This window comes from Carassius gibelio, chromosome B3 (genome assembly GCF_023724105.1).
Source record: "Carassius gibelio isolate Cgi1373 ecotype wild population from Czech Republic chromosome B3, carGib1.2-hapl.c, whole genome shotgun sequence".
Taxonomy (NCBI): Eukaryota; Metazoa; Chordata; class Actinopteri; order Cypriniformes; family Cyprinidae; genus Carassius; species Carassius gibelio.
In genome coordinates, this window is record NC_068398.1 from 54,686,457 (window position 1) to 54,711,198 (window position 24,742).

The window sequence follows — 24,742 nt, forward strand, 5'->3', positions numbered from 1 at the left end:
CGTTTAGGCTCCTTTTGGGGAAAAATCGATGGCACAGCATTTGGATTAAGCCTATACTTATATCCATCACCATCTGTAAGCTCTTTTGTAGTCATCATATCAGTATTTTATTTTCCGAGTTGCCTATTCCGACTTGTAATGTGGTAAAAACAGCAACAGGTAACAGCAGTAGCACACCGAGTGCAACCATTTGATGTCATCAGAATAATGGAGCCCCCATAGTCCAAAATATATATAAAACTATGTAATTTTTTAAAAATAACATATATCTTTCATGGGTTTTCAGTTACATATTTCAAGTAGAGACATAATTTATGGTATATTAAGCTATACATCTCTTAATACCCGGGGATCCCTTTAAAAGATGATGTTTGTAAGGGTCTTTGTAGAACCATTAGTATTTCTGTGGTTTCTATTGTTTATTTTCCAGCAGGGTGTACTGGGTCATGGGTGTGGAGGATGATCACTGATGTACAGCAGGGTGAAAGGTTAAAACACTGATGAACTGAATATCTTGTTGGATGAGTGTTGATAGTCTGAGACTCATCAATATTCCCAGAGCTGCTGAAAAGACTCTTTATTTCATGTCAGTAGTTCTGGTTTTCACCTTATTTATTATGCTGATGTTTACAGAACTCCTGTGAAGGGACACTTAAAGCTCATTTCATTGGTGTCGACAGACTGAGGGCATTTGTTAATTATAAATCTGTACATTTATTTATGTTTTATGCTTTCAGCTGTATTTCTTACCATTATTTATTTTTGAAATAAATGTTATATTATATATACAAGTGTAACATAACATTAATATAAAATGTTGATATAAATTTATATTTTAGTATTATTTTTGGAAGATCAGCTCCTCCCACATAAATCATGTCATCAGTGAAGCTTATTCCACATCAATCACACATTCACCAAATCAATTTCATCAGTGAGCATAAAATCATCAGGGAAGAGCTGGAATCTGTAAAGACTGAGTTTATTAAAGAGAACAGAGAGAAGATGAGTGATCCAGAACCCTGCATAATCAAATACACTGCAAGATACTCAAGAACAAACAGGTTGGTGGTTATTTATTCATTTTAATTTTTTGATTGTTAAAAAAAATCTGTTTTTCAGCTTCATCAGTTTTTCTTTTTTGTTGAATGCAGTCAGTGCTAGTTTGTGAGATAGAGACAAATAATTTAGAGGAGTTTCTTATTTTCCGACCATGCTGTAGAAAGAGCCCAAATGATGCCACATTTTTTTTTAGAAATGCTCCATTTAAAAAAAAAAAAAATCATATCAATAAGTAACAGTGCAAGGCTGAAAGAACCTCAGAAACTTTGATCTCCCGAGACCCTAACAAAGACATGTTTTCAAAGCCCACTGAGTGAAGATGGCGGAAAACTTTTTCGCTTCCTTTGCAGTTGTTCCTTCTTCACAATTCACAATGGGGCTATTCCTCTACATTGCTGTACACTGGAGAAAAACATATGGATTAGCAAATGTTTATTTCATTTTTATGAAGAAAATCATATCACAAGTGTGCAACACCACCTTTTCTTTTAAAGATGTTACACTGAGGGGGTTCAAAAGAAAGTCGGATGGTACTGAAAAGTAACACCACTTCACTAGACAAATATTCTTTCTTTTCACCAGTGCATATATTTAATTACCACCAAAATAAACAATAGAACAGTCTTTGTCTCTGTTCATATGCGTTATCAAAAATAAAGAAAACATAGCGTTCAAGTCTAGTCTTTAGGTGAGATGAAACGATGAGGAATCCACCAGGTTATCTGAGTGCGACGCAATGTTATAATCCTTAATCCAGTGAGTGAAGAGTCAGTGTAGAGTCAATGTGTGCAGTTGAAGGCCACGCGTCGTAGCCTCGCTATGCTATGGATGGTAATCCACAACTTCAAAACTATGCTTACACACAAAAAAAGCAAATGTCCAGAGCAGGAAGGACCAATGGTAGTCAACTGAAATATAATATACAACAAAGATAGTCCTTTGTTTGAGCATAAACTCAAAGTTCAAAAAATTATGCCTTTCAACCAGTAAGCAGGTAGTAGCAGTTCCACCATGAGGTTTCCCTCTACTAGTGATGTGTCTTTCGTGAACGAATCGTTCTTTTTTGAACGAATCTTTTAGGTGAACGAATCATTCTCGTTCACGTAATCCACTGACTCATATTTCTCGTTCAGTGAAGTTCCTCCCTCCACAGCAGCGCGGCGCTATTAGTAGCGCATGCGCAGCTCGGTGAACCGGGTAACAACCATTTCAACCTGTCAAATAATTACTCAACCTTGAGCCAATAGCCTTCGAGTATGAGATGTGACAGATTATGTGATTTGTTGAATGTAGTGAACGAAAACGCCCTTCAATGAACATTTCATATAAGTTTCATATGAGTCTGAACTAGATCTAGAGATCTTATCGTTCGTGAACGAAATGACTGAACTGGTAACGTTACCCATGTCACTCTTGCACGAGTTGAATGATTTAGTACATCTCATTCGTGAATGAAATGACTGAACTGAAACATGTCATTCGTGAATGAGCTGAATGAACGGATACATGTCATTCGTGAATGAAATTAACTGTTACATAGCTTATCTCGTTCGTGAACGTAATGAATGAGAGTAAACCGGGTTAGTCTGCCATTTAGCATGTCAATCTCGGAAAATGCAAAGGTACAGCACTGTGCACATATGCTTGTTTTGATATTTAGCTTACAGAACTCCACGTTTAATCCCCGATTTATGAATGTGAATATATAATATACAAACTGTCTGACCAAACAATTAAAATGCTAATTAGGCAAGAAAACCTTGTGCTTTGTTCATCTAAACAACTTAATTAGACTTTATATATTGAATGCAATTATACACATTTTAATAAAGCCAGTTTAGTTTTTGTAACAAGCGAATACGTTCGTTGACTAAAGACATAACACATAATACACTGTTTTTTGCCACCTGCTGGCATATTTTGTGTAATACGAAGAAATGATAACTGAACGAATCATTGAACGAATCATTTTGGTGAACGAACTGAAAATTAACGAATCTCTAGAAAGAATCATAATTTCCACCACTACCCTCTACCAAATGAACACACTTGCTCTCTGACTACCAGGCTGATATCCTGTAACAATTACTCACTTGTGCCCTCAAGAGGTCCTAGTGGTATTACGCTTGTCAACTCTTTAGGCAATAGACAAGGAAAATACAATATAAAACCCAAGTAACGCTTAGCCTGTTACAAGTGAAAGGCTGAAATGACCTTAGAAACTTTGATCTCTCAGGATACAGACATTACGAATACATGTTTTCAAAGTGAAGATGGGGGAAAACTTTTTCCTTTTCTTTGCATCTGTTTTTTCTTCAAAACGTCCTTTATTTACCCATCATTCCCTCTCAGGTTCAAGCAGAACGATTATATAAAAAAAAATGTCATTGTGTATCTGTTGACATGTCTCAGTGTGACTGGTGCAATGGTCGTGTGTCTAGAGAAACAGAATATAATGTAACATGAGTTAGTTTAGAGTTAAATTCCCATCCAAACGACCCCCTGTTCATCAGCAAGGTGTGAACTCCTCAAGTCTGTGATCCTAGTCAATGCAAAGTCCAAATGTTAGTTGATGTCTCCACTCAGTGAATGTTTTTCTTGGCTTGATTTTTAGGAATAAGTAGGTGTGTGTCTGTGTGTTGGGGGGGGGGGGGGGGTTCCATGTCTTTAAACATGTCTTTCTAGGGGGGTATGCCAGATGAATCACTGAATCTATTGTCAAAGTGTTAAGACTTATTAGGTTTCTTTCTAGTGTGACTCCTCTCATGTGTTTTCAGACTCGATGAATCACTGAATCTCTTGTCACAGTGTGAACACTTGTAAGGTTTCTCGCCAGTGTGAATCCTTTCATGTGTTTTCAGACTTGATGAAACACTGAATCTCTTGTCACACTGTGCACACTTATAGGGTTTCTCACCAGTGTGAATCCTCTCATGTGTTTTCAGACTTGATGAATCACTGAATCTCTTGTCACAGTATGCACACTTATAAGGTTTCACTCCAGAGTGAATCCTCTCATGTGTTTTCAGACTTGATGAAACACTGAATCTCTTGTCACAGTGTGCACACTTATAAGGTTTCTCTCCGGTGTGAATCCTCTCATGTGTTTTCAGACTTGATGAATCACTGAATCTCTGGTCACAGTGAGAACACTTATGAGGTTTCTCTCCAGTGTGGATCCTCTCATGTTTTTTCAGACTTGATGAGTTACTGAATCTCTTGTCACAGTTTGAACATGTATAAGGTTTCTCTCCAGTGTGAATCCTCTCATGTGTTTTCAGACTTGATGGATCACTGAATCTCTTGTCACAGTGTGAACACTTATAAGGTTTCTCTCCAGTGTGAATCCTCTCGTGTTTTTTCAGACTTGGCAAATAATTAAATCTCTGGTCACAGTGAGAACACTTATGAGGTTTCTCTCCAGTGTGGATCCTCTCATGTTTTTTCAGATTTGTCAAATGATTAAAACTCTGGTCACAGTGTGAACACTTATAAGGTTTCTCTCCAGTGTGAATCCTCTCGTGTTTTTTCAGACTTGGCAAATAATTAAATCTCTGGTCACAGTGTGAACACTTATAAGGTTTCTCTCCAGTGTGGATCCTCTCGTGTTTTTTCATACTTAGCCAATTAAGAAATCTCTGGTCACAGTGTGAACATTTATAAGGTTTCTCTGCAGTGTGAATCCTCTTGTGTCTTATCAGACTTGGCCAATTGATAAATCTCTGGTCACATTGAGAACACTTATAAGGTTTCTCTCCAGTGTGGATCCTCTCATGTGTTTTCAGTCTTACCAACTGATTAAATTTCTTGTCACAGTGTGCACACTTATAAGGTTTCTCTCCAGTGTGAATCCTCTCATGTGTTTTCAGACTTGATGAATTACTGAATCTCTTATCACAGTGTGAACACTTATAAGGTTTCTCTCCAGTGTGAATCCTCTCATGTGTTTTCAGACTTGATGAATTACTGAATCTCTTGTCACAGTGTGAACATTTATAAGGTTTCTCTCCAGTGTGGATCCTTTCATGTTTTTTTAGATGTACTGACTGAATGAATCTCTTGTCACAGTGTGCACACTTATAAGGTTTCTCTCCAGTGTGAATCCTCTCATGTGTTTTCAGACTTGATGAAACACTGAATCTTTTCTCACAGTGTAAACATTTATAAGGTTTCTCTCCAGTGTGGATCCTCTCATGTATTTTTTGATGTTCTGACTGACCAAATCTCTTGTCACAGTGTGAACACTTGAAAGGTTTCTCTCCAGTGTGGATCCTCTCGTGCAGTTTTAAACTACTCACTGAACTAAATGTATTTTCACACTCAAAGCACATGCACTCTCTCAGACCAGTATGTATTTTCTGATGTACTTTCAAACTTTGTAGATGCAAAAAACTCTTACCACACAAATGACATGGATGTGGTTTCTCTTTCGCATGAACTTTCAAGTGTTTCTTTAGAAGTGAAGCCCATAAAAACATTTTACCACATTGATAACATGCGTGCTGCTTCTCTCCAGTGTGGATTTTCATGTGACTCTTGAAGTTAGGTGATTGTTTGAAACTCTTCCCGCACTGATTACAAGTGAATGGTTTCTCTCCCGTATGAATTCTCATGTGACGCTTTAAACTGAATCGGTGTTTCAATTTCTTTCCACACTGAGTGCAGTTGAAAAACTTCTTGGCTCTTTTTTTCTTTAAATCTTTCCGTTTGGTTTGAGAGCAAATCAAATGTTTTCCTCCAGTTTTGACCAGATTTTTCTCCTCAACTTCATTTGATTCTGTATTCTCCTCTTTTTCTTCCATGAACTCTGAAACAAAAGTAAAAAATATGTAATTTTGATAACTTGTTAAAAGCTGAGAAAATTCAACATAAAAGTGACCCCATTCAATTTTTAACATCATTTGGAAGCATCTTTGTTTTTTGGGGTCAATTTGACCCCAGGGTCTTTAAGCTGTATAAAATAAGAAAAATAGAAAATTTACTAAGGCTGTGACGGTGGAAGATTTGTATCACTTTGATGGTAATACCACCGTCACAGCCCTAGGAAAAGTTTTATATTCATAAATTCATATATATTAATGCTGGGTGGTTTGACCAAAAAATTCCAAAAAATCACTGTCTTCTTCAAAACTATGCCGGTTTTCTTTTTTATTAAATGCATAATGAGGTGTTCAATGCATTTTCTGCTGGCTGATATTCCAAGACGTACTTGCGGCTAAGGTGCTGGAGCAAATTGCTCGTGTTGCCGCCTTTGGCGACAATTTTAGCCCAACACCACCTGCATAAAATGGTTGTTTGGTCGATGTCAGATTTTTGTAAACCAAAGGACTTCCAAACAACAGACTCGGTTCCTCTTTTTGGCACAAGTTCTTCTGTGTCACGTTCTACTAGTTCTGCAGTATCCATCTTCCCTGTAACCCCGGTTCTCGGTCTGCAGTGTATGCAGTCCGTGTGTGTTACATATGTGGTGCAGAAGCAGCATGGACTCATTGTGCTTTCACACATGATGTGTTTGCAGTCCGCTACTGATCCGCAGCTGTTTAGTCCACAAACACAAAATGTTTACATTGTTTTGATTTCATATTATGTAAAAAAATAAAAAAATAAAAATAATAATAATAAATAAATATATATATATGTGTGTGTGTGTGTGTGTGTGTGTGTGTGTGTGTCAAAAGACCCAGTACTTCGGTACCAAGTTGGTAATAAAAAGATTAAAATGTCACGGTACCAGGTAAAGTACCGGTGGTACCGAGGACCCGGTCAACACGGTTCTTGACGCATACAGCGCTATGATTTTCATGAAGCAGAAAACACGTACGGAATCTCAAAATCCAGTCAAGAAAATGAAACTTACATTTTAAAAGTTATTTTAAGTTAGCATATATTAATCAAATTAAATATCCATATGCACCAGTATCTGTAAATGTTAAGCTGCAAAAGTTGGTTGAAATATGAATCCGACATGTTCTGTGCGTCTCTGTGTGAATGAATGGCAGAGATGTGCGGGTTTTTTAACTACATAGCAACCCTCTACATTGTGAGTAAATCACTCTCATATGCGACTAAATCTTCCTTCTGGCGACCAAATGATGTCTTATATTAACCAATGGCTAATAAATTCTCAGATTTTACTCACCAGTGTGCGAGTTGGAGGCTAAGTATAAGTTTAGCTCAGATATATGTTCACTAAATGTTCCCGGGAGCCAGAGTGCCTGACATCTTGGCAAATTTAAAAGTGCTGGCAAATGCAAAACGTAAATACAGTAAGATTGTTATTCATGCTGACTGATGTTCGACTTCGCCAGTCGGAGATCACTAAAAATAACTTTAAAGAGGTGTGTGAACTTGCAAGCACGATGTCAGACACTGTAATATGCTCTGGTCCCCTCCCTGCTTACCGTGGTGAAAGATGCATAGCAGATTGTCATCACTAAATGACAGGATGTCTAAGTGGTGCCCACAGAATAACATAGGTTTCATAGACAATTAGACGAGCTTTTGGGGCAGTCCTGAACTCTTTAAAAGAGATGGTCTTCATCCCTACTGGGGTGGCGCCACTCTTCTCTCTAGAAATATGGCAAATAGTCTTAGTGTTTATGCTTGACTAACTGGGGCCCAGGTCAGGAAGCAGGCAGACTGGCTAAACTGACCATCTGCTAGCTGCCTCGCGTCACAGAGGTCAGCTAATTCTCAGAACAGACACTTTTTCACCTGTTCCCCGATTAACAATTTAATTGATGTTCAACAAATAAAAAACCGATGCAATACGGATAAACAAATGATAAAGCTTGGCTTATTGAATATCAGATCCCTTTCTACGAAAACACTTTTTGTAAATAATATGATCACTGATCATAATCTATATGTGCTCTGGTTGACAGAAACCTGGCTAAAACCTGATGATTACATTATTTTAAATGAGTCCACCCCCCCAAGATTACTGTTATAAACATGAGCCGCGTCTACAAGGCAAAGGGGGAGGTGTTGCTTCAATTTACAACAATGTTTTCAGGATTTCTCAGAGGGCAGGATTCAAGTATAACTCGTTTGAAGTAATGTTGCTTCATAAAACATTATCCAGAATAGTGCTGCAACGACGCGTTGACGTCATCGATTACGTTGACTACAAAAATATTTTGACGTGCGTGAAATGTTTACTGTTTACATCTCATGTAATGGCATACTGGGAATGAAGAAAGTTGCATTCTATCACATAAACAGAGACCACTGTTATCAAAAGTATGGGAATACTTCAAACAGAGGCCAAATAAAATGGAATAAAATGGATAAAATGGTACACAAAAATTGATATGGTGTACCACGGCAGCACAACTGCGATGCACGAGCACCTCAGAAGAAAACATCCTGGCGCTCTCCGGTGTTAAAATAAAAAATAAAGTAAGTCTTTGTTGGCACGGATTTCAAACACGCGTTAGGGGCTGTTCACATATCGCGCCTAAAAACACGTGGAAAACGCTAGTCGCGCCGCTTTCTCCTTCTTTCCAAAGCGCTCGGGCAGTTACGCCCCTGGGGCCTCTGCCGTTGCTAAGCAACCATGACATGCTCTCTCCCTGAAGATGCGGAAATTTCAGCAAAGGATAAATGGATTTGCAGCACTAAAAATCGCTTGCAGTAGCTCTGCTACTAAATTTATTTCAAAATGGCAATCCATATACAGCTATGATCAGCAGTTTTTTCATCTTAGCTGAGATTTCAACGTTGTTACGGGAATGAAGCTGATTGGTTAGTTCTTGTCACATGACCCGCGGTGTGCTTGTGGCATTCTGAAAAGTTGAGATGTTTTTTACTCGATGTGGTCAGGACGCGCCTGATTTTGCGTGAGTGTCGTTTCCATTGTGAGCGCGCATACCGCACGCCTACATTGGAAATAATGAACATGAGCGTGCAAAAGATGCGATATGTGAACAGCCCCTTAAAAGACAGCGCGCCGCGAGACAACAGTCACAAACCACCGAGCTACCCAGAATCAGCTCTAGATCTCTGGAAACCATGCTAAACCATAGCAGAACCCTGACTACATTTTATGGTTTGTGATGCTAAAGAACATTTCATGAAGTCTCAGACAACTGTAAATTTGTGGCTACTGTGTTACAATTCATACAAGGAGCATGACTAGTACCTAGTGGACATTGTTGGTATAGCGACTAAAAATAACACAGGAACCTCATTTTTTTGTGATATCAATGGAACACAACTTATTTAGACTTAAGGCTTTTCATTTGACATGAAATTAAATTCAGCACATTTTTTTTTTAATAAAATATAAATTAATATTAAATTATTTTTTTTTATTACAACAAACTTAAACACCTATAACTTTTTTGTTTTAAATTTTATTCAACTTCTTTTAAAAACGAGCCCAAAATTAGGTTCATATTCCAAACCGTTCCAGAATTACATCAATTTGAATCAGCTCTACCCCCAAAAAAGGGGGGGGGGGGGGGGTGACACTTAAGGGGTTAATTATAAGCGCTATTGTAAACTCATATTTACCATAGCAAATTAATTTTCTTTGCGTCTTTATTTTTGTATACTGTAAAAACTTCAACTACATTGGTTGAAATATTATATTAGAAGTTGTACTTATATTTTTTTTGTAAAGTTATCCAAAGGATTTATTAGCTAATCAAAAAAAGAACATTAGATTATTTATTGTAATAAAAATAATCGTTAGAGTAGTCGACTAATCAAAAAAAATAAAAGGAGACACAAAGGAGACTAGAACTTCACTCTCCTGATTGACAGTCCTTAAGTAGGCCACTGACCCATAAGCCAATTCTGAGGCATCACAAAATAATGTGCAACTCCCTCCTAAGGGAATTTCCATCAAGATTAACAGGACCATACGTTCTTGGTAGTTCAATGGATGTGATAGCAGGAAGTTCACTCTCCCATGCTACCCAGGCCTTCTTAATACCTTCAGGTAGTGCAGGATCATCCCATTGTCTTCCTTTACTCCACATTTGTTGAAGCAGGACTTTGGCTCTAGTGGTAAAAGGTAGAAGGAACCCTATAGGGTCATATTGACTTGCAAGGACCCTATAAACATTTTGCAAGGTAAGAGAATCATAAGCAACAGGACGATGTTTGTAACCGAGGGTATCTCTGGCACAGTGCCAAATTAGTCCCAGCATGCCTTCACTAGGATCTGAACAGTCTTGAAAAATAACCAAAGTTCAGTGTGGGCAGTCTTTGCGTCGCTGGGCAGATCCTCCACCACCTCTGAAACATTACTTGCCCACTGTCGAATTTCAAAGCCTCCATCTCTCAAATGGGTCCATAACTTCCCAACCAACTCCTTTGCTGTCGGGATGTCCATAACACTTTGTAGACAGTTATCAACATAAAAAGTCTTGGTGATAGAATACTTAACATCTTCACAATCCTCTGGTAGAGCTCTTACATGCTTCTGCAAAGCATAAACCGCACAGCAAGGGCTACAGGTACTTCCAAATGGCAAAACTTGCCATTCATAAACGTCAGCTGGCTTATCCAGTCTCATGCATCGCCACAGAAAACGCAGGAGAGGTTTATCAGAAAGCAACAGACAAACTTGATGAAACATGGACTTAATATCACCACTTATGGCCACAGGATGTTCCCTAAAACGAAGGAGTACACCTAATAAGGATGACCCTAAGGTTGGACCAGGCAGTAGGTGAGCCTTCAGTGATTCTCCTTTATACATATAGGAACAGTTAAACACTAATCGATTCTTTCCATTATGCTTTACAAGATGGTGAGGTACAAACCAGGACTCACTACTTTGAAAGGCTTCTTCATGACTCAACTTTCTCACATAACCAGAATCAACCAGTTTTTGAATCTCTCCTTCATAGATAAGGGCCTGCTCTGGGTTTCGTGTCAGTTGACGCTCTGTCCATTGGAGGGATGATATAACTGCCACTTTAGGAGCATTGAACAAGGGTGCATGCTTTGAACGAAGTACAGGAGTGGCATATTTAGAGACACCATTCACAGTCTCTCGTCATCAACCGGTTAAGACAATCTAGGGCATACTGGTCTTGTTTGGACCGTATAATGGTCTTTTCACTCTTATAGGGAAACACGTCCACTTGCCATAACCGCTCTACATCCTGTTGGAGTTGAGAGGTAATGGAAACTCCAGAAAGAAACAGACACTGGGTTTCAGTCTCATTGGATTGAGCTGACGATACTGGACCTTGAAGAGCCCATCCCAATCTGGTATGAACTGCGGCTGGTCCCCCATGAGGGCTAAGACGAACCTTCTCCACTGGAGCTAGAAGATACGGATGATCAGAACCAATCAAAAGCATAGGCTGGACTTCATTAAATGTTTCCAGTGGAAGTCCCTTTAGATGGTTGAATCGTTTTAGAAGGCTAGAAATGGGATAGGATTGCTCAGGAAGGCCCAATCCCTGTGCAGTGAAAGCCCCTTGGATCTGATATTTCTTTTGCTGGACAAATTGTAAAGTTTACACTGGCTGCTCTCAGGACCTCTGTGTCTTGATGCACAGTTCTTAGCACCAATGATTCAGCTGTGCCCTTCAATCCAAGTTGCTGTGCTGCTTAAGGTAGAAGCATTGTCCTTTCAGAACCGTCATCTAAGATGGCATAAGTCTCCATACATCTACCATTATGGCTCAGCAGGACTTTAACTACTTTCAGTACAACTCTTGGGGAACAGCTTGGGCGACTAAGCAGGAAAACACCAGAGTCTGGCTTCTTCTGATTCACCTCATGTAGAATTCCCAGGTGTTTACCTTTACATTTCGGACATCCTTTCTTTAAGTCACACCGAGAGGCCTGATGAGCCCTGCCACATCTTCAACAGCAATGATGCTCTTTAATCCATTTTCTCATATTCTCCAGATCAAGCAGGCTAAAAGCTTGGCATCTACTGAGGTGATGATCATCACTTTTACTGAATGGACATGGGAACCTCAGCAACTCCTTTCCCTCAAAACTGGAATTTTGGACGGGACTAAAAGAATCACTGATCTTTTCTACTGGAACACCACTTACTTCATGAAGAATAGTTGTAGTTGGTTGGTACTGCCTTAGTTTCCTCCCCATCTGGTAATGGTCATTAGGTTTCTGCCGGACAACACCGACTTGTCCTACTATTGCTTGACATTCTGCTTCCTCTTGCAGCCATGAATAGAAATTCAAGTTATTGGGTTCTCCTGGTCGAGTTGCTCTACTATGCCGGATGTAATTAGCAACTTGTTCAGGGGGGAGTTTACTCAATAGTTTCTGTACATGAGAAGCACAGGCCAACTCTGCTGCTCCTTCACCTTCACCCCAAGACTGTAACATCCCCACCAAGGCACGAATACAAACTGCTAAGCTACCGAAAGCTTGTGAATCACCAGTTTTAATGGTTGGGAGGCCCATAATCTCAGCAATTTCTCTCAAAACTAATTGATGTGGCTGACCATATTTCTGCTGGAGGGCTGCCCACGCTGCACTGAATGGCAGAGGATGGTTAGAATAAGCCAAAACTAAGTTGCGTGCTGAATCCAATTTGTAATGGTCTAGGACAGTGGTTCCCAACCTTTTTCAACTCGCGGCCCACACAACCAAACACATATGTTTGCGCGGCCCACTTGAAAAAAATTAACTGACCCCGCTATTGTTGGGTTAATAACTTAGTACTCAGAAGCTAGATTTTAAACTATATTTATTGAATAAACTAGGGCTGTGCGATATGGACAAAAAAAAAAAAACTATCGCGATTTTTTTTATCAATTTTGCAATTGTGCTTTTACAGTCATAAATGCATTCAGGATTAATTTGAAACATATTTCCAAAAGAAAACCAATCAGAGCTTTATCAAAAAGTTGTAACATCTCTAGAACAGACATAAGTCAAAATTATCACTATAGTGAAGATGTAAAAAAATGTATAGACTTGTGGCAAAAAAAAAAAAAAAAAAATCCTGTATACAGGGACTTTTTTTTCTTTTTTGCCATGCATTGTTCATAGAGCTCATTAATTGTAGCGGTGCCTCAGGTGTTTGCAGTGTGTATACAGTAGGCTATGTGTATGCGGCCAGCAGTGAGAGGGCATAAATATAACGCGAAAGCACATTAAAATAATGCATGAGTGCGAATCTCTCTGTTCGCAGCAGATTTCCTTTGCTCTGTCACAAAACCGGTCGTGCTTGCTCAGATAGGCTACACGCTGCTTTGCGAGGAGAGAGTGTGCACACTTAAAACGTGTCTCCTCTCACTTTAACTGCATCCTGTTCACTAACAAATTCACTCTATGCTCATGTGTTAGACATGAATTATTTTCGCACGTTTTTATTTCTAGCCTTTTACCGCAGTGAGAACGCTCTGATCCGTCAACATTGGCTCAGAAAAAAGGCGCATCACAGACAGTGTGTGAACCTGGAGTTAGGCATACGCGCACGCTCAAATCGTGATTTTAGGACGTTTTCTTTTAATCGCACAGCCCTAGAATGGACTGGAAATGAACAGAAAATAATTGGCGGCCCACCTGCAATACCACCGCGGCCGCGGACCACAGGTTGAAAACCACTGGTCTAGGAGAATGTGGAATTTGTACTGCTCGGTCTCATCTGGGGGTAGTAAATTCTCCAGAGCCATCTTTAACAATATGAATTGTTTAGGATCCTCCTTATAAAGATATGGAAATGAAGGACCTTCAATTCGAGAAGATCTTGGATGATAGCTTACTTGGGCTCTTGGCTCATATCCTGTTTGAGAACTTGAAACAGGCTGTTGAACTGAAGACTGAGAAACACAAGGTACAGGATTATTCTCTTGTATCTTGTTACTTTGTTGTTGCACAATAGGTCTCACAAAAAGAGGTGAAGGTAAACTGGGCATAGCTAATGGTAGTGAAGACTGAACATTTTGATTCCCCTGCTGGACACAATTGGTCATATTTCCACTTTGAGCTGTAATGGGTACAGATGGTGTAATCGTGCCAGATGCCAAATATGTAGAAGGAACAGGTAATTGACTAATAGGAGGTTCAGATCTAACCACCGAATTATGCAAAGCCTCTGTGAAAATGCTGGATACTGAGATTACATAAAACCCTGGGAATTTTGTGCTTGCTGATGAACAGCATTCATAGGAACTGACAAATGGCTTGGATACAAAAGGACCTGGTACTGGTGGCCAAAAACCAGGATAAACTGGGCCAAACAATGGTGGATTCATAGCCCAAGGAGGGATTGGTGGCTGCACTGCAGGTCTAGATGCATGAGACTGTCCTGATAACCGATGATACGGATCCACCCAAGGGTTTAGAGCATACAAATCAGGGGCCATGAACTGACTTGCCGGATACTGTGAACTTCCCATCAAAGTAGACAAATGAGGAGCATAAGGGCTTCGATCTGCAAGTAGATGCCTTGACACTGGATGGCTAACAACGTTCACATTAGTAGGGACTTGATTTACATGTGAAACATTCAATTCAGGAGCCAAATGGGATTGAGGAGTCAGCACTATAGAAGGAGGTGGAGGAAGAGAGGATGCTCTACTCACACATAGTGGTGACTTTAACTCGGAACAAACTTTCCCATGATGTTGTTCCTGTAGATGAACTCTTGAGTTCTTGAGCTAATGCTGCAGCTGAATCAGTCACCGTACAAGGGACGAGAGAATCCTTATCAGGTGAGGGCGGTGCAGATACATTTTTGCTACCTTCTTCAGATGACCAAGAACTTCCTGAAGAACACATCCGATTCACTTTGGAATTTATCTGCTTCACACTTCGGCCTAATTCCATTACAAACTCCTTTAACTGCTTCATTTCCAGTAAGACAGGGTCACAAGGTTCAGAATGACTCTCTCTGGCATATTCAATTCTACTTTGGACTGGGGCTGAGGAAACTGACTGACTGGCTCGAGGAGGCTTCGAGGGCGGTAAGGTAGTCTCAGTCCTCAAGATAGACTGGAGGCTTGGTCTGTCTTGAAGACTCTCGCCGAGGTGGTACATGGCATTGGTTAGTATGTTGCTCTTGATCCATTGGAATGCTCAACTCCAGCTCGAAGGACCATGTAAAAGACTCTTAGGATACTGCTTATTCATAGGGGGAGCATCACAATGGGATGTCAGTTAAAACACCTTGAGACAACATCCATTTGTACGTTTATTTCACCAATGCCGGTACATCATTCATTCCACAGGTGTATCAGACTGGTTTCTGAACTTAAACAAGATAAACAAATAAAGTTAAACAATCATAAATGAATTACAAACAAAATCCAAACCATACAAAAACAATAAACTTACATCTGTACACAGCCACATCACCATATGAAAGAATCCAGAGCAGTAAACAAGGAGTGAACTGATTGCTGCTCAAAAGCAACCCTTTTTAAAGGCCCTTAATTGGAGTCAGAATAGGGTGCAGCTGTCAACAGTGGGTGGAGCTACAATTACTATGTCATGGGTTTTTCAACAATACTCAATTACTAAAATATTCGATAGCTACAGCCCTACTCAGATCATTATTTAGTTTTGTGCAAACTACATAGAGCCAAAATTGTAAATTCTAATTCTTCTTACAAGTATGAAAGAACCATCATTTCTACCACAAAAGGCTGCTTTTTAAGTTATCTTCCTGATGTATCCAAATTCATTAGCATATCCAAAACCTCAGAACAACTTGATGATGTAACAGAAACTACTCTGTTGGACTCTCTTTTCTAGCACTTTAAATACAATTGCTCCTTTACGCTTAAGGAAGGTTAAGGAAACTAGTATGACACCATGGTATAATGAGCATACTCGCACCTTAAAGACAGCAGCCCGAAAAATGGAGCGCAGCTGGAGGAAAACAAATCTAGAGGTATTTCGTATTGCTTGGCGGGAAAGTTACCTATCCTACAGAAAAGCATTAAAAACTGATTTAACAACATCACAGCTTCATGACTTTATGAACTACTTTACTTCTAAAATCAATACTATTAGAGATAAAATTGTAACCATTCAGCCTCCAGCTACAGAATCGCATTAGTGCACTATAGACCCCTTGGGGAACAGTTCCACTCATTCTCTACTATAGGAGAGGAAGAATTGTATAAACTTGTTAAATCATCTAAACCAACAACATGCATGTTAGACCCTATTCCACCTAAACTCCTAAAAGAGGTGCTTCCAGAAGTCATAGATGCTCTTCTGACTATTACTAATTCCTCATTGTCATTAGGATATGTCCCAAAAACCTTCAGTATGGAGAGTGACAAAAAAAATGTGTTTTGGCCTGCTCAGTTTGCGCCAGTGGTAAGATGTCTAACCTACTTCCGGACGGGCTTCTTCAACTGCTGTCTGTCCCTTCGAGAACCTGGTCCCACATTGCTCTAGATTTTGTTACCGCCCTAATGCCCTCATGATGGTCGTTTTGACTGTAGTGGACCGATTCTCAAAGGGGGCACATTTCATTCCCTTGCCCAAATTACCCTCAGCCAAGGAAACAGTTGTTACTGTAATTGAGTGTAGTTGAGTGAAGCATAGGTTACCAGCCACCTATTTTTCTGAGTCTGGAATCTGAAGTCACAGTCCCCTCCGCCCACGCTTTTGTCCCGAGGTGCCACCGACATGTTGACCAGAGCTAGCTAGACTCTGCTCCAGGTGAGGGCGCGCACCAAGGCCAAGGCCTCCCGTATACGTTGTGGGTCAAAAAGTGTGGCTTTCTACCAACAACATTCCGCTGCGTTTCGTTTCTAATGAGCTAGCTCCCAAATTTATTGGCCTGTTCCTCTTCACCAAAATTATTAGTCCAGTGACAGCCCGCCTTGAAATACCTCCGCCGTACAGGAGGATTCATCCCGCCTTCCATGTGTCTAAAATTAAACGTGTTTTATTCACAAATTATGAGGATTCCAGTACTTGGTGGAATGGGAGGGTTACGGTCCAGAGGAGAGGAGTTGGGTACCTGCTAGGGACATACTGGATCACTCCCTGATTGATGATTACAATCGACAGGTAGGGTCGTCTGGGAACACCAGGAGGCATTCCTAGAGGGGAAGGTACCGTCATGGTTGTCAAACCATGGCCTTGGGATTTGCACTTATGTGAGTGGAGTTGGTGTGTTTCTCACGTCAGCACTGATTGTTTCATGTGATCGTCTCCGTTAATTGTTCATCTACACCAGCTGCTACCCATAACCCGATCCCTATTTATCGCCTTTCGCCTTTTTTTTTCGCCTTTTTTTTTTTGTCAGAGCATTGTTTGCAGTTCCCCGTGTTTATGCCTGGTCTCTCATTCCTGTTCTCTGTGTACTTCTCGTCATTGGATCGTCTGTGTCTTTGGAATACCATCCACTTAATTTTGCACAGTGCACCAATACTTCAAAAGTATTCGGTTGTTAAGTGATGACGTAAGAAGCGCTGTTTCCGGGTCCAAGCCTCAACTCGCTTCACTTGAGAATACTACCTCAGCAGCCATTTATGAGCACTGTTTATTCATATTTATCATTTGAGATAAACGCTTTTAAACTTACGGTATACACTACAGTCTCCCTGCTCACAGCGTCCCAAACACAAATAATTTGTATATATTTATTTATATTTATATTTTCATTGTCTGGCTATCTGGGACTTCGGTATGGAGTTAAAGGTTAAGATTATAACTTTATTGCTAATATTCTATCACATTGTGAGTTTATATTAGCACCTTTTGTTGTTTTCTCATGGTAACTGATAGAGCATTTGGACACGGAAGCGCTGCTATGTGACGTCAGACTTAACAAGCGAATAGCGATTCTCTGAAATTATAAATGTCACGATTCCTAAATTTATTAGTATCGATACTTCAAAGAATGACTGTGTTCCAGATTTGTAAGATTTCATGTTGGTGTGTGCAATGCACGCTTCCAGTGCCTCCCTATGGATGGCTGTGTTTTTCTCCTCACACAAGCAGCAAAAAAGCACTGAAGCGAGATGGCTGCATTAGTGGCTTTACTAAACTGATTTAGCTTTAGGGCTGCACGATGTGTCGTTTAAGAATCGATATCGCGATGTATGAATTCACGATAGTCACATCGCAGGTTGTGCGATGTAGGCTGTCGTAGTTGATCCATTATTCATTAACTGTATGGGCCAGAGAGCGCACGCGAGAGAGAGAGCGCAAGAGTGCGAGAGAGCATGCGTGCACGAGAGAGAGAGAGAGAGAGAGAGAGAGAGAGAGACAGAACGCGCGAGAGAGAAAGCGCACGCGCAAGCACAAGTGATACTGTGGCCGCCGGTCCACGACTGGTAGAAAAAGATGACGCTCATTAAAGCTCACTGGCTGCACAACTGACAGAATAAGTTACTATTTGTGAGATATTACTGCTAAATTTTATTTGCTTTTTTTTACTTGAATGCCATTGCTTAAATTGATATTTATCTTTATACATTTAATCTTCTGAGTTCAGAAACATTGTTTAATATATTCGCTGTTCATATTTTTATTCAAAGTTCAGAGACAAAATAAATGTATTACTCTTATGTTTATTATGATAACTGAGATAATGCTGCTCAATTTATTCTTTCTTTACCTTGAATGTCATTGCTCTAATTTATTTTTTATATTTTGATATTTCTTATTTTGTTCAAACGTTTAATATATCTGCTGTTCATATGTTCATTTATTAGTGTGTTATATGATTATAATGTTGTCCCGGATTTAAAATAAAGCACAGCAATGATATTTGAGAGTGTATTTTCCCTTTTCAGGAAAAGTGTCGAAAAATTCTTGACTAGGTATCGGTATTAAAACAATAATTTTGGTGTCGTGACAACACTAACCACTCCTCACCACCCACCGATTATACCTCTCACCCCCACGGCTCGCTCATCTCAGTTCCTTTGTCTCCTGCTGCCTCTCCTCAAAGTCACTTAAGCCTCTTTCACACTGCCATTCCGGCAAATACAGGGGTAAAGTGTTCCTGTAATTGTTCCCTGGTCGCTAGATTTGGCACTTTCACACTGCCAGTGATGACCTGGTATATGTGCGTGCTTTCACACACAACCCTTGAAGATCCCGTAACGACACGTGACATCAGCGCGTGACGTGTAATGTACGAGTCGACAACGCTTGGCACGTTATACTTTAACTGAAGCAAGCAAACGATCTCTGCGTCAGCGCGGAAAGTGAGGAACTAACTGATCTCTGCTTCATTACAGTTTGTACATATGTTTTCGTCGCGAATGTTGATCTTCCTTCAAAACAGCCGGTAAAAGAGTCGCGCGATAACGCGCGTCATCACTTCGATACGGAATTAGATCTGGCTTTTGTTCACACAGCGCTCGTTCCGGATCGATTACCGCAATGTTACTAGGTCCCTGACCCGGGTTCAATTCGGTAATCAATTCCGGGACGTGGTTGCTTTCACACAGATGGCGACCAGGCAATGTTACGGGAATATTGCGGGTCCGACGTGCAGTGTGAAAGGGGTTTTACTGGGCATTGTTACTTCCCGGATCGCCATCAGACTTCGCCTCACCCACCTGTTATCCTGTTTTATATTACTTGTGTGTCTGACTGTGCTATTAAATATCCGATTTACTTGAACTTGCTTCCTCACCTTGTTTTGCTGTTACAATAATCTATATACAAAACTGGATGATGAGTAACTTCTTACTGCTAAATTCTGAAAAAAACAGAGGTGTTAATTGTAGGATCTAAAAACTCTGCATGTAATAACCTAGAACACTGTCTAAGACTTGATGGCTGCTCTGTCAATTCTTCATCATCAGTTAGGAACCTAGGTGTGCTATTTGATAGCAATCTTTTCTTAAAAATCCACGTTTCTAGCATTTGTAAAACTGAATTTTTCCAATCTCAAAAATATATCTAAATTACGGCCTGTGCTCTCAATGTCAAATGCATAAATGTTAATCCATGCATTTATGACCTCAAGGTTAGATTATTGTAATGCTTTATTGGGTGGTTGTTCTGCACGCTTAGTAAACAAACTACAGCTAGTCCAAAAGCCTCAGCAAGAGTTCTTACTAGAACCAGGAAGTATGACCATATTTTTTTATTTTATTTAACCTTTATTTAACCAGATGATCTCATTGAGATTTAAAACCTCTTTTTCAAGAGAGACCTGGCCAAAATGGCAGCATTTTAACAGCACATAATTACAAATATGATCACCAAACATATACACAATAACAAGAGACATTTAAACAATACCCTCAGATACATAAACAAACAACATCAACATCAGACTACTTAAAAGTACAATTTATACTAACCATAGGTTTAAAACAATTTGATTATTTTAAAAACAGTGACAACAATTGATGGCATCTAATTCCAAGACTTTCATGCGTTGCTTAAATTCACCAATAGAAATCAGAGTTTGGAATTGCAATTCAGACTGTAATGTGTTCCAAGTGGACGGGGCTGCATAACTAAAAGCCTTCTTACCATGCAGAGATGTATAGTAACAAAGAAGAACTACTTCACTACTGTACTTAAGTACTAAAAGGCAGTATCTGTACTTTACTAGAGTATTATTTTTTACTCCTACTTCCACTTTTACTTCAGTACATATTTTCAATGAGTTTAATACTTTTACTCTGATATTTTTTTTTTTTTTTTATGTGCTGCATCGTTACTCGTTACAATTACAAAAATGTTACGAATCATTCCATTACAAACCCACATTACCACTGCCAAAACTATAGATGGCAGGTTTGATGAAGCTGGCACATCATTGAGCGAATCAAGCGATTAAGAAGACTGCGCGTGCTGAATGAACTGCTGTGAAGAGAGAGATGAACACCGAGCCGAGCCAGATAATGACTCGTTCACGAGTCAAGAACCGGTTGCATCGGTTTTCGGATCACCAGTAGTTCTTTCTGACAGTTCGATTCAATAAACCGGTTGAAGAAAAAAGTTCACCGGTTCTTTTGCGCTCGACGTAATGGCGTCATTTGCGATGATTGCCCTTGATCCAAGCCTTCGGTTTACCCGCGCTCATAACATTAGCACAGAATCAGTTCATAATCAATCACCAAAAGAATCAGTTCGGTTCAGATGCTATGTGTGCACATGCGCAGTATCATCAGCTCCTCGGTTCTCGAATAGGACGCGTCTGAAAGAAACCGTTCTTGACTCGTGAACGAGTCATTATCTGGCTCGGCTCGGTGTTCATTTTCAATTCTCTCTTCACATCAGTTCAGTCAGTGTACTGTTTGAGTAAATGAATTACTCCGGGATATTGGTTTGTTTTAACTCAGAGGGAGAGTCAGCCACATTAAAAAAGTTAACAGCTTAAGTCGTTTGTGGATTAATGCGTAGTGGAGACACAAACCATTTAAAATGATTCAGTTCGATTTGGTGAACTGTTTCAAAAAGATCCGGTTACATCGAATGATTCGTTTGCGAACCGGATATCACAAACTGCTTTGTTTTGAACTGTCTTACAACAGACACGGAAGAGAAGACAATGCTGAATAAAGTCGTAGTTTTTGCTATTTTTGGACCAAAATGTATTTTCGATGCTTCAAAATATTCTAACTGACCCTCTGATGTCACATGGACTACTTTGATGATATTTGTCTTGCCTTTCTAGACATGGACAGTATACCGTACAGACAGCTTCAATGGAGGGACTGAGAGCTCTCGGACTAAATCTAAAATATCTAACTGTGTTCTGAAGATAAACGGAGGTCTTACGGGTTTGAAACAACATGAGAGTGAGTTATTAATGACATAATTTTGCAAATTGGGCGAACTAACCCTTTAATCTGTTTTTTGTTTACAAAGTTACAGTCAAAGGAATTGTGATTGTCCTTTAGGTTAATCATTTGAAATAATAAAAACAATATGTTCAAACTTTTGACTACTTTATTTAATAACTACATAAAATACTTTTACTTTCAGTACTTGAGTAGTAATTTTTTTTTACTTTTTTGATAGAGCACTTGTACTTTTACTCAAGTCTGGGTCTCTAGTACTTTATACATGTGTTACCAAACTCTGCATGAACTGTACCAGAGCGTAAATTATAAGAACTAACATTACATGACATATAGGAGCAAAGATAAGCATATCCAGCATAGACTTATAAATAAAAATAAGCCAATGTACATGCCTCCTCACTGACAATGAGGGCCAGTGTGTTATTTTGTACAAAGTACAATGATGTACTGATGCCTTGCATCCAGTCACAAATCGTAATGCATTATGGTAGACAGTATCCAACAAAGACAAACATTTATCAGGCGCATTTATATAGAGCAAATCACCATAATCAAGTGTAGGGAGGAAAGTGGCAGCAACTAGCAACCAGTCCCGTCAACACTGCACTGACTCACTATCAAACATCGTATAGATTTTAAAATATTGCTTATTACTTATGAAGCCCTGAATGGTTTAGCACCTCAGTATTTAAATGAGCTCTTGTTACATTATAATCCTCCATGTCCGCTGGGTTTCAAAACTCAAGAATTTGTTAATACCTAGAATATCAAAATCAACTGCGGGCGGCAGATCCTTTTCCTATTTGGTGACTAAACTCTGGAATAACCTACCTAACATTGTTCAGGAGGCAGACACAGTCTTGCAGTTTAAATCTAGATTAAAAGACCCATCTCTTTAACTTAGCTTACACATAACACACTAATATGCTTCTAATATCCAAATCCGTTAAAGGATTTTTAGGCTGCATTAATTAGGTAAACCGGAACCAGGAACACTTCCCATAACACCAAATTTACTTGCTACATCATTAGAAGAATGGCATCTACGCTAGTATTAATCGAAAGTAAACATTTTGAACAATGAAGATGATTGTTCACATATCACATCTTTTTTTTGTGCGCAAATTTTTTTTTTTCAAATGCAGTATGCGTGCTCCCAATGGAAGCGACACGCTCGTTTTTTCCAGGTGCGTCCGCACCATACTAGTAAAAATGTGGTGTTCAGAATGATGCAAGCACACCAGGTCATGTGACAAGAACCAACTCAATCAGCTTCCTTCGGGGTGAAATTCCCTGTTGTTTTTGAAAAATGGGATGCACTCAAACACTTTTGCAGGTCATGTAGCTTCCTCACCTTTTCCGTAACAACATTGAAAGCTCAGCCAAGATGAAGGGACAACTGATCATAGCTGTATATGGATTGCCATTTTTTAAATAATTTAGTAGCAGAGCTACTGCAAGCAATTTTTAGTGCTGCAAATCCATTTATCCGTTGCTGAAATTTCCATGTTTTCATGGAGAGAGCAGGTCATGGTTGCTTAGCAATGGCAGACACCTCAGGAGCGCAAGTGCCCGAAGGCTTTGGGAAAAAAATCAAAGCGGCGCGTCTAGCGTTTTCCACGTGTTTTTAGAGGCGATATGTGAATGGACCCTTTTAGAAAGGAGGATACAATGACACACGTGTGTGTGTTAACTCACTGGGCGCGTTGACACACGCAACCACATGCCTACAGACATATTTAGCTGAGCAAGCCAAAAGAAGCGAGCGAAAGGTAGGCCCATTTCAACAGAAAGGGCAATGAAGTTACTTTCAAAATATGGTACACAGTATTTAAATAAAGCAGTAGTGCAAGTACAATGCTATATCACTTGCGAAGCAAACATCCACAAACAAATGAAAGGCGCTTCCCAAAGCTGGACACTAGGGCTGGGTAAATAAATTGATTTTTCGATTAATCGTTTTTTAAAATGTGGTCAATTCAAAATCGATTCTCAAAGGCCATGAATATATATATATATATATATATATATATATATATATATATATATATATATATATATTATTAAAAAGTATTTAAAAAAAGTGTAAACATATTGTTAAAAAAGTTTATAGTAATAAACAACCTGCAGTTTAATGTTTGCATTTCTTTGCCTTACTGTACCGAAAATGAACCGAACTGTGACTTTAAAACCGAGGTACGTACCGAACCGTGATATTTGCGTACCGTTACACCCCTAATATATATGTATACATACATACACACACACACACACACGCACACATGCATGCATGCACACACACACACAGTCATCGTTTTGATATATGTGTGTGTGTGTGTGTTTCGCACACACAAATATCAAAAACATCCAGACCCCAGACAAGCAAACAGTTGTAAGCCTAATGTAACCACAAACAGACATTCAAGATGAATGAAGAATAAACACCAACCTCCTTGTTCCTCGTGTTTTATTCTCGCGGTTTCTGGTTCCTCGTGTTTTATTCTCACGGTTTCTGGTTCCTCGTGTTTTATTTTCACGGTTTCTGGTTCCTCGTGTTTTATTCTCCAGATTTCTGGTTCCTCAAGTTTTATTCTCCAGGTTTCTGGTTTCTCCTGTTTTATTCTCCTGGTTTCTGCTTCACTCGTGTTCTCTTCACTCTCCTCTTTAACAAATTCCATCTTCACAGCAGCAGCAAATCCTCCAGATATTCCTGCTTCCTAAAAAATAATAATACTCTCGACTATGAGGACGATATTACAGATATTTACTGACCTGATTAAAAACTGAATTTTTCTCTTAAAAGAAACATTTCTAACTGTTTATAGCCTCCCAACATAACAACAGAGAGCGCGTGAAACTAATCTTCTTCTTATGAGGTTTAATGGTGTTTGGCAAACAAACAAATGTGTTTTGCGCCACCCACTGGACTGGAGAGTGAAGCGACGTAGCAAAAACATGACGTCGCCAGTTCGTCGTGCTGCAGCCTG

The 24,742-nt window shown here is 39.5% G+C and overlaps 1 protein-coding gene across 1 annotated transcript; it reads right to left on the reverse strand.

Moving 5' to 3' along the window:
- Nucleotides 1-968: 968 nt before the first annotated feature.
- LOC127952486 (zinc finger protein 271) lies at nt 969-24,632 on the reverse strand. Its single transcript, XM_052550965.1, has 2 exons — nt 24,205-24,632; nt 969-5,869 (listed from the first exon to the last, which is right to left on the reverse strand). Exons 1-2 carry the CDS (start codon nt 24,431-24,433, stop codon nt 3,789-3,791), a joined length of 2,310 nt encoding a protein of 769 aa, XP_052406925.1. The 5' UTR covers nt 24,434-24,632; the 3' UTR covers nt 969-3,788.
- Between the last annotated feature and the right edge of the window lie 110 nt (nt 24,633-24,742).

What these genes read in the sequence shown, in the direction of transcription:
- LOC127952486 (XM_052550965.1), bottom strand. Translation starts at nt 24,433, where the DNA reads ATGGAATTTGTTAAAGAGGAGAGTGAAGAGAACACGAGTGAAGCAGAA. An exon ending in AAAACACGAGGAACAAGGAG is followed by an intron (nt 5,870 to 24,204) that starts GTTGGTGTTTAT and finishes CTTTTGTTTCAG; the next exon opens with AGTTCATGGAAGAAAAAGAG.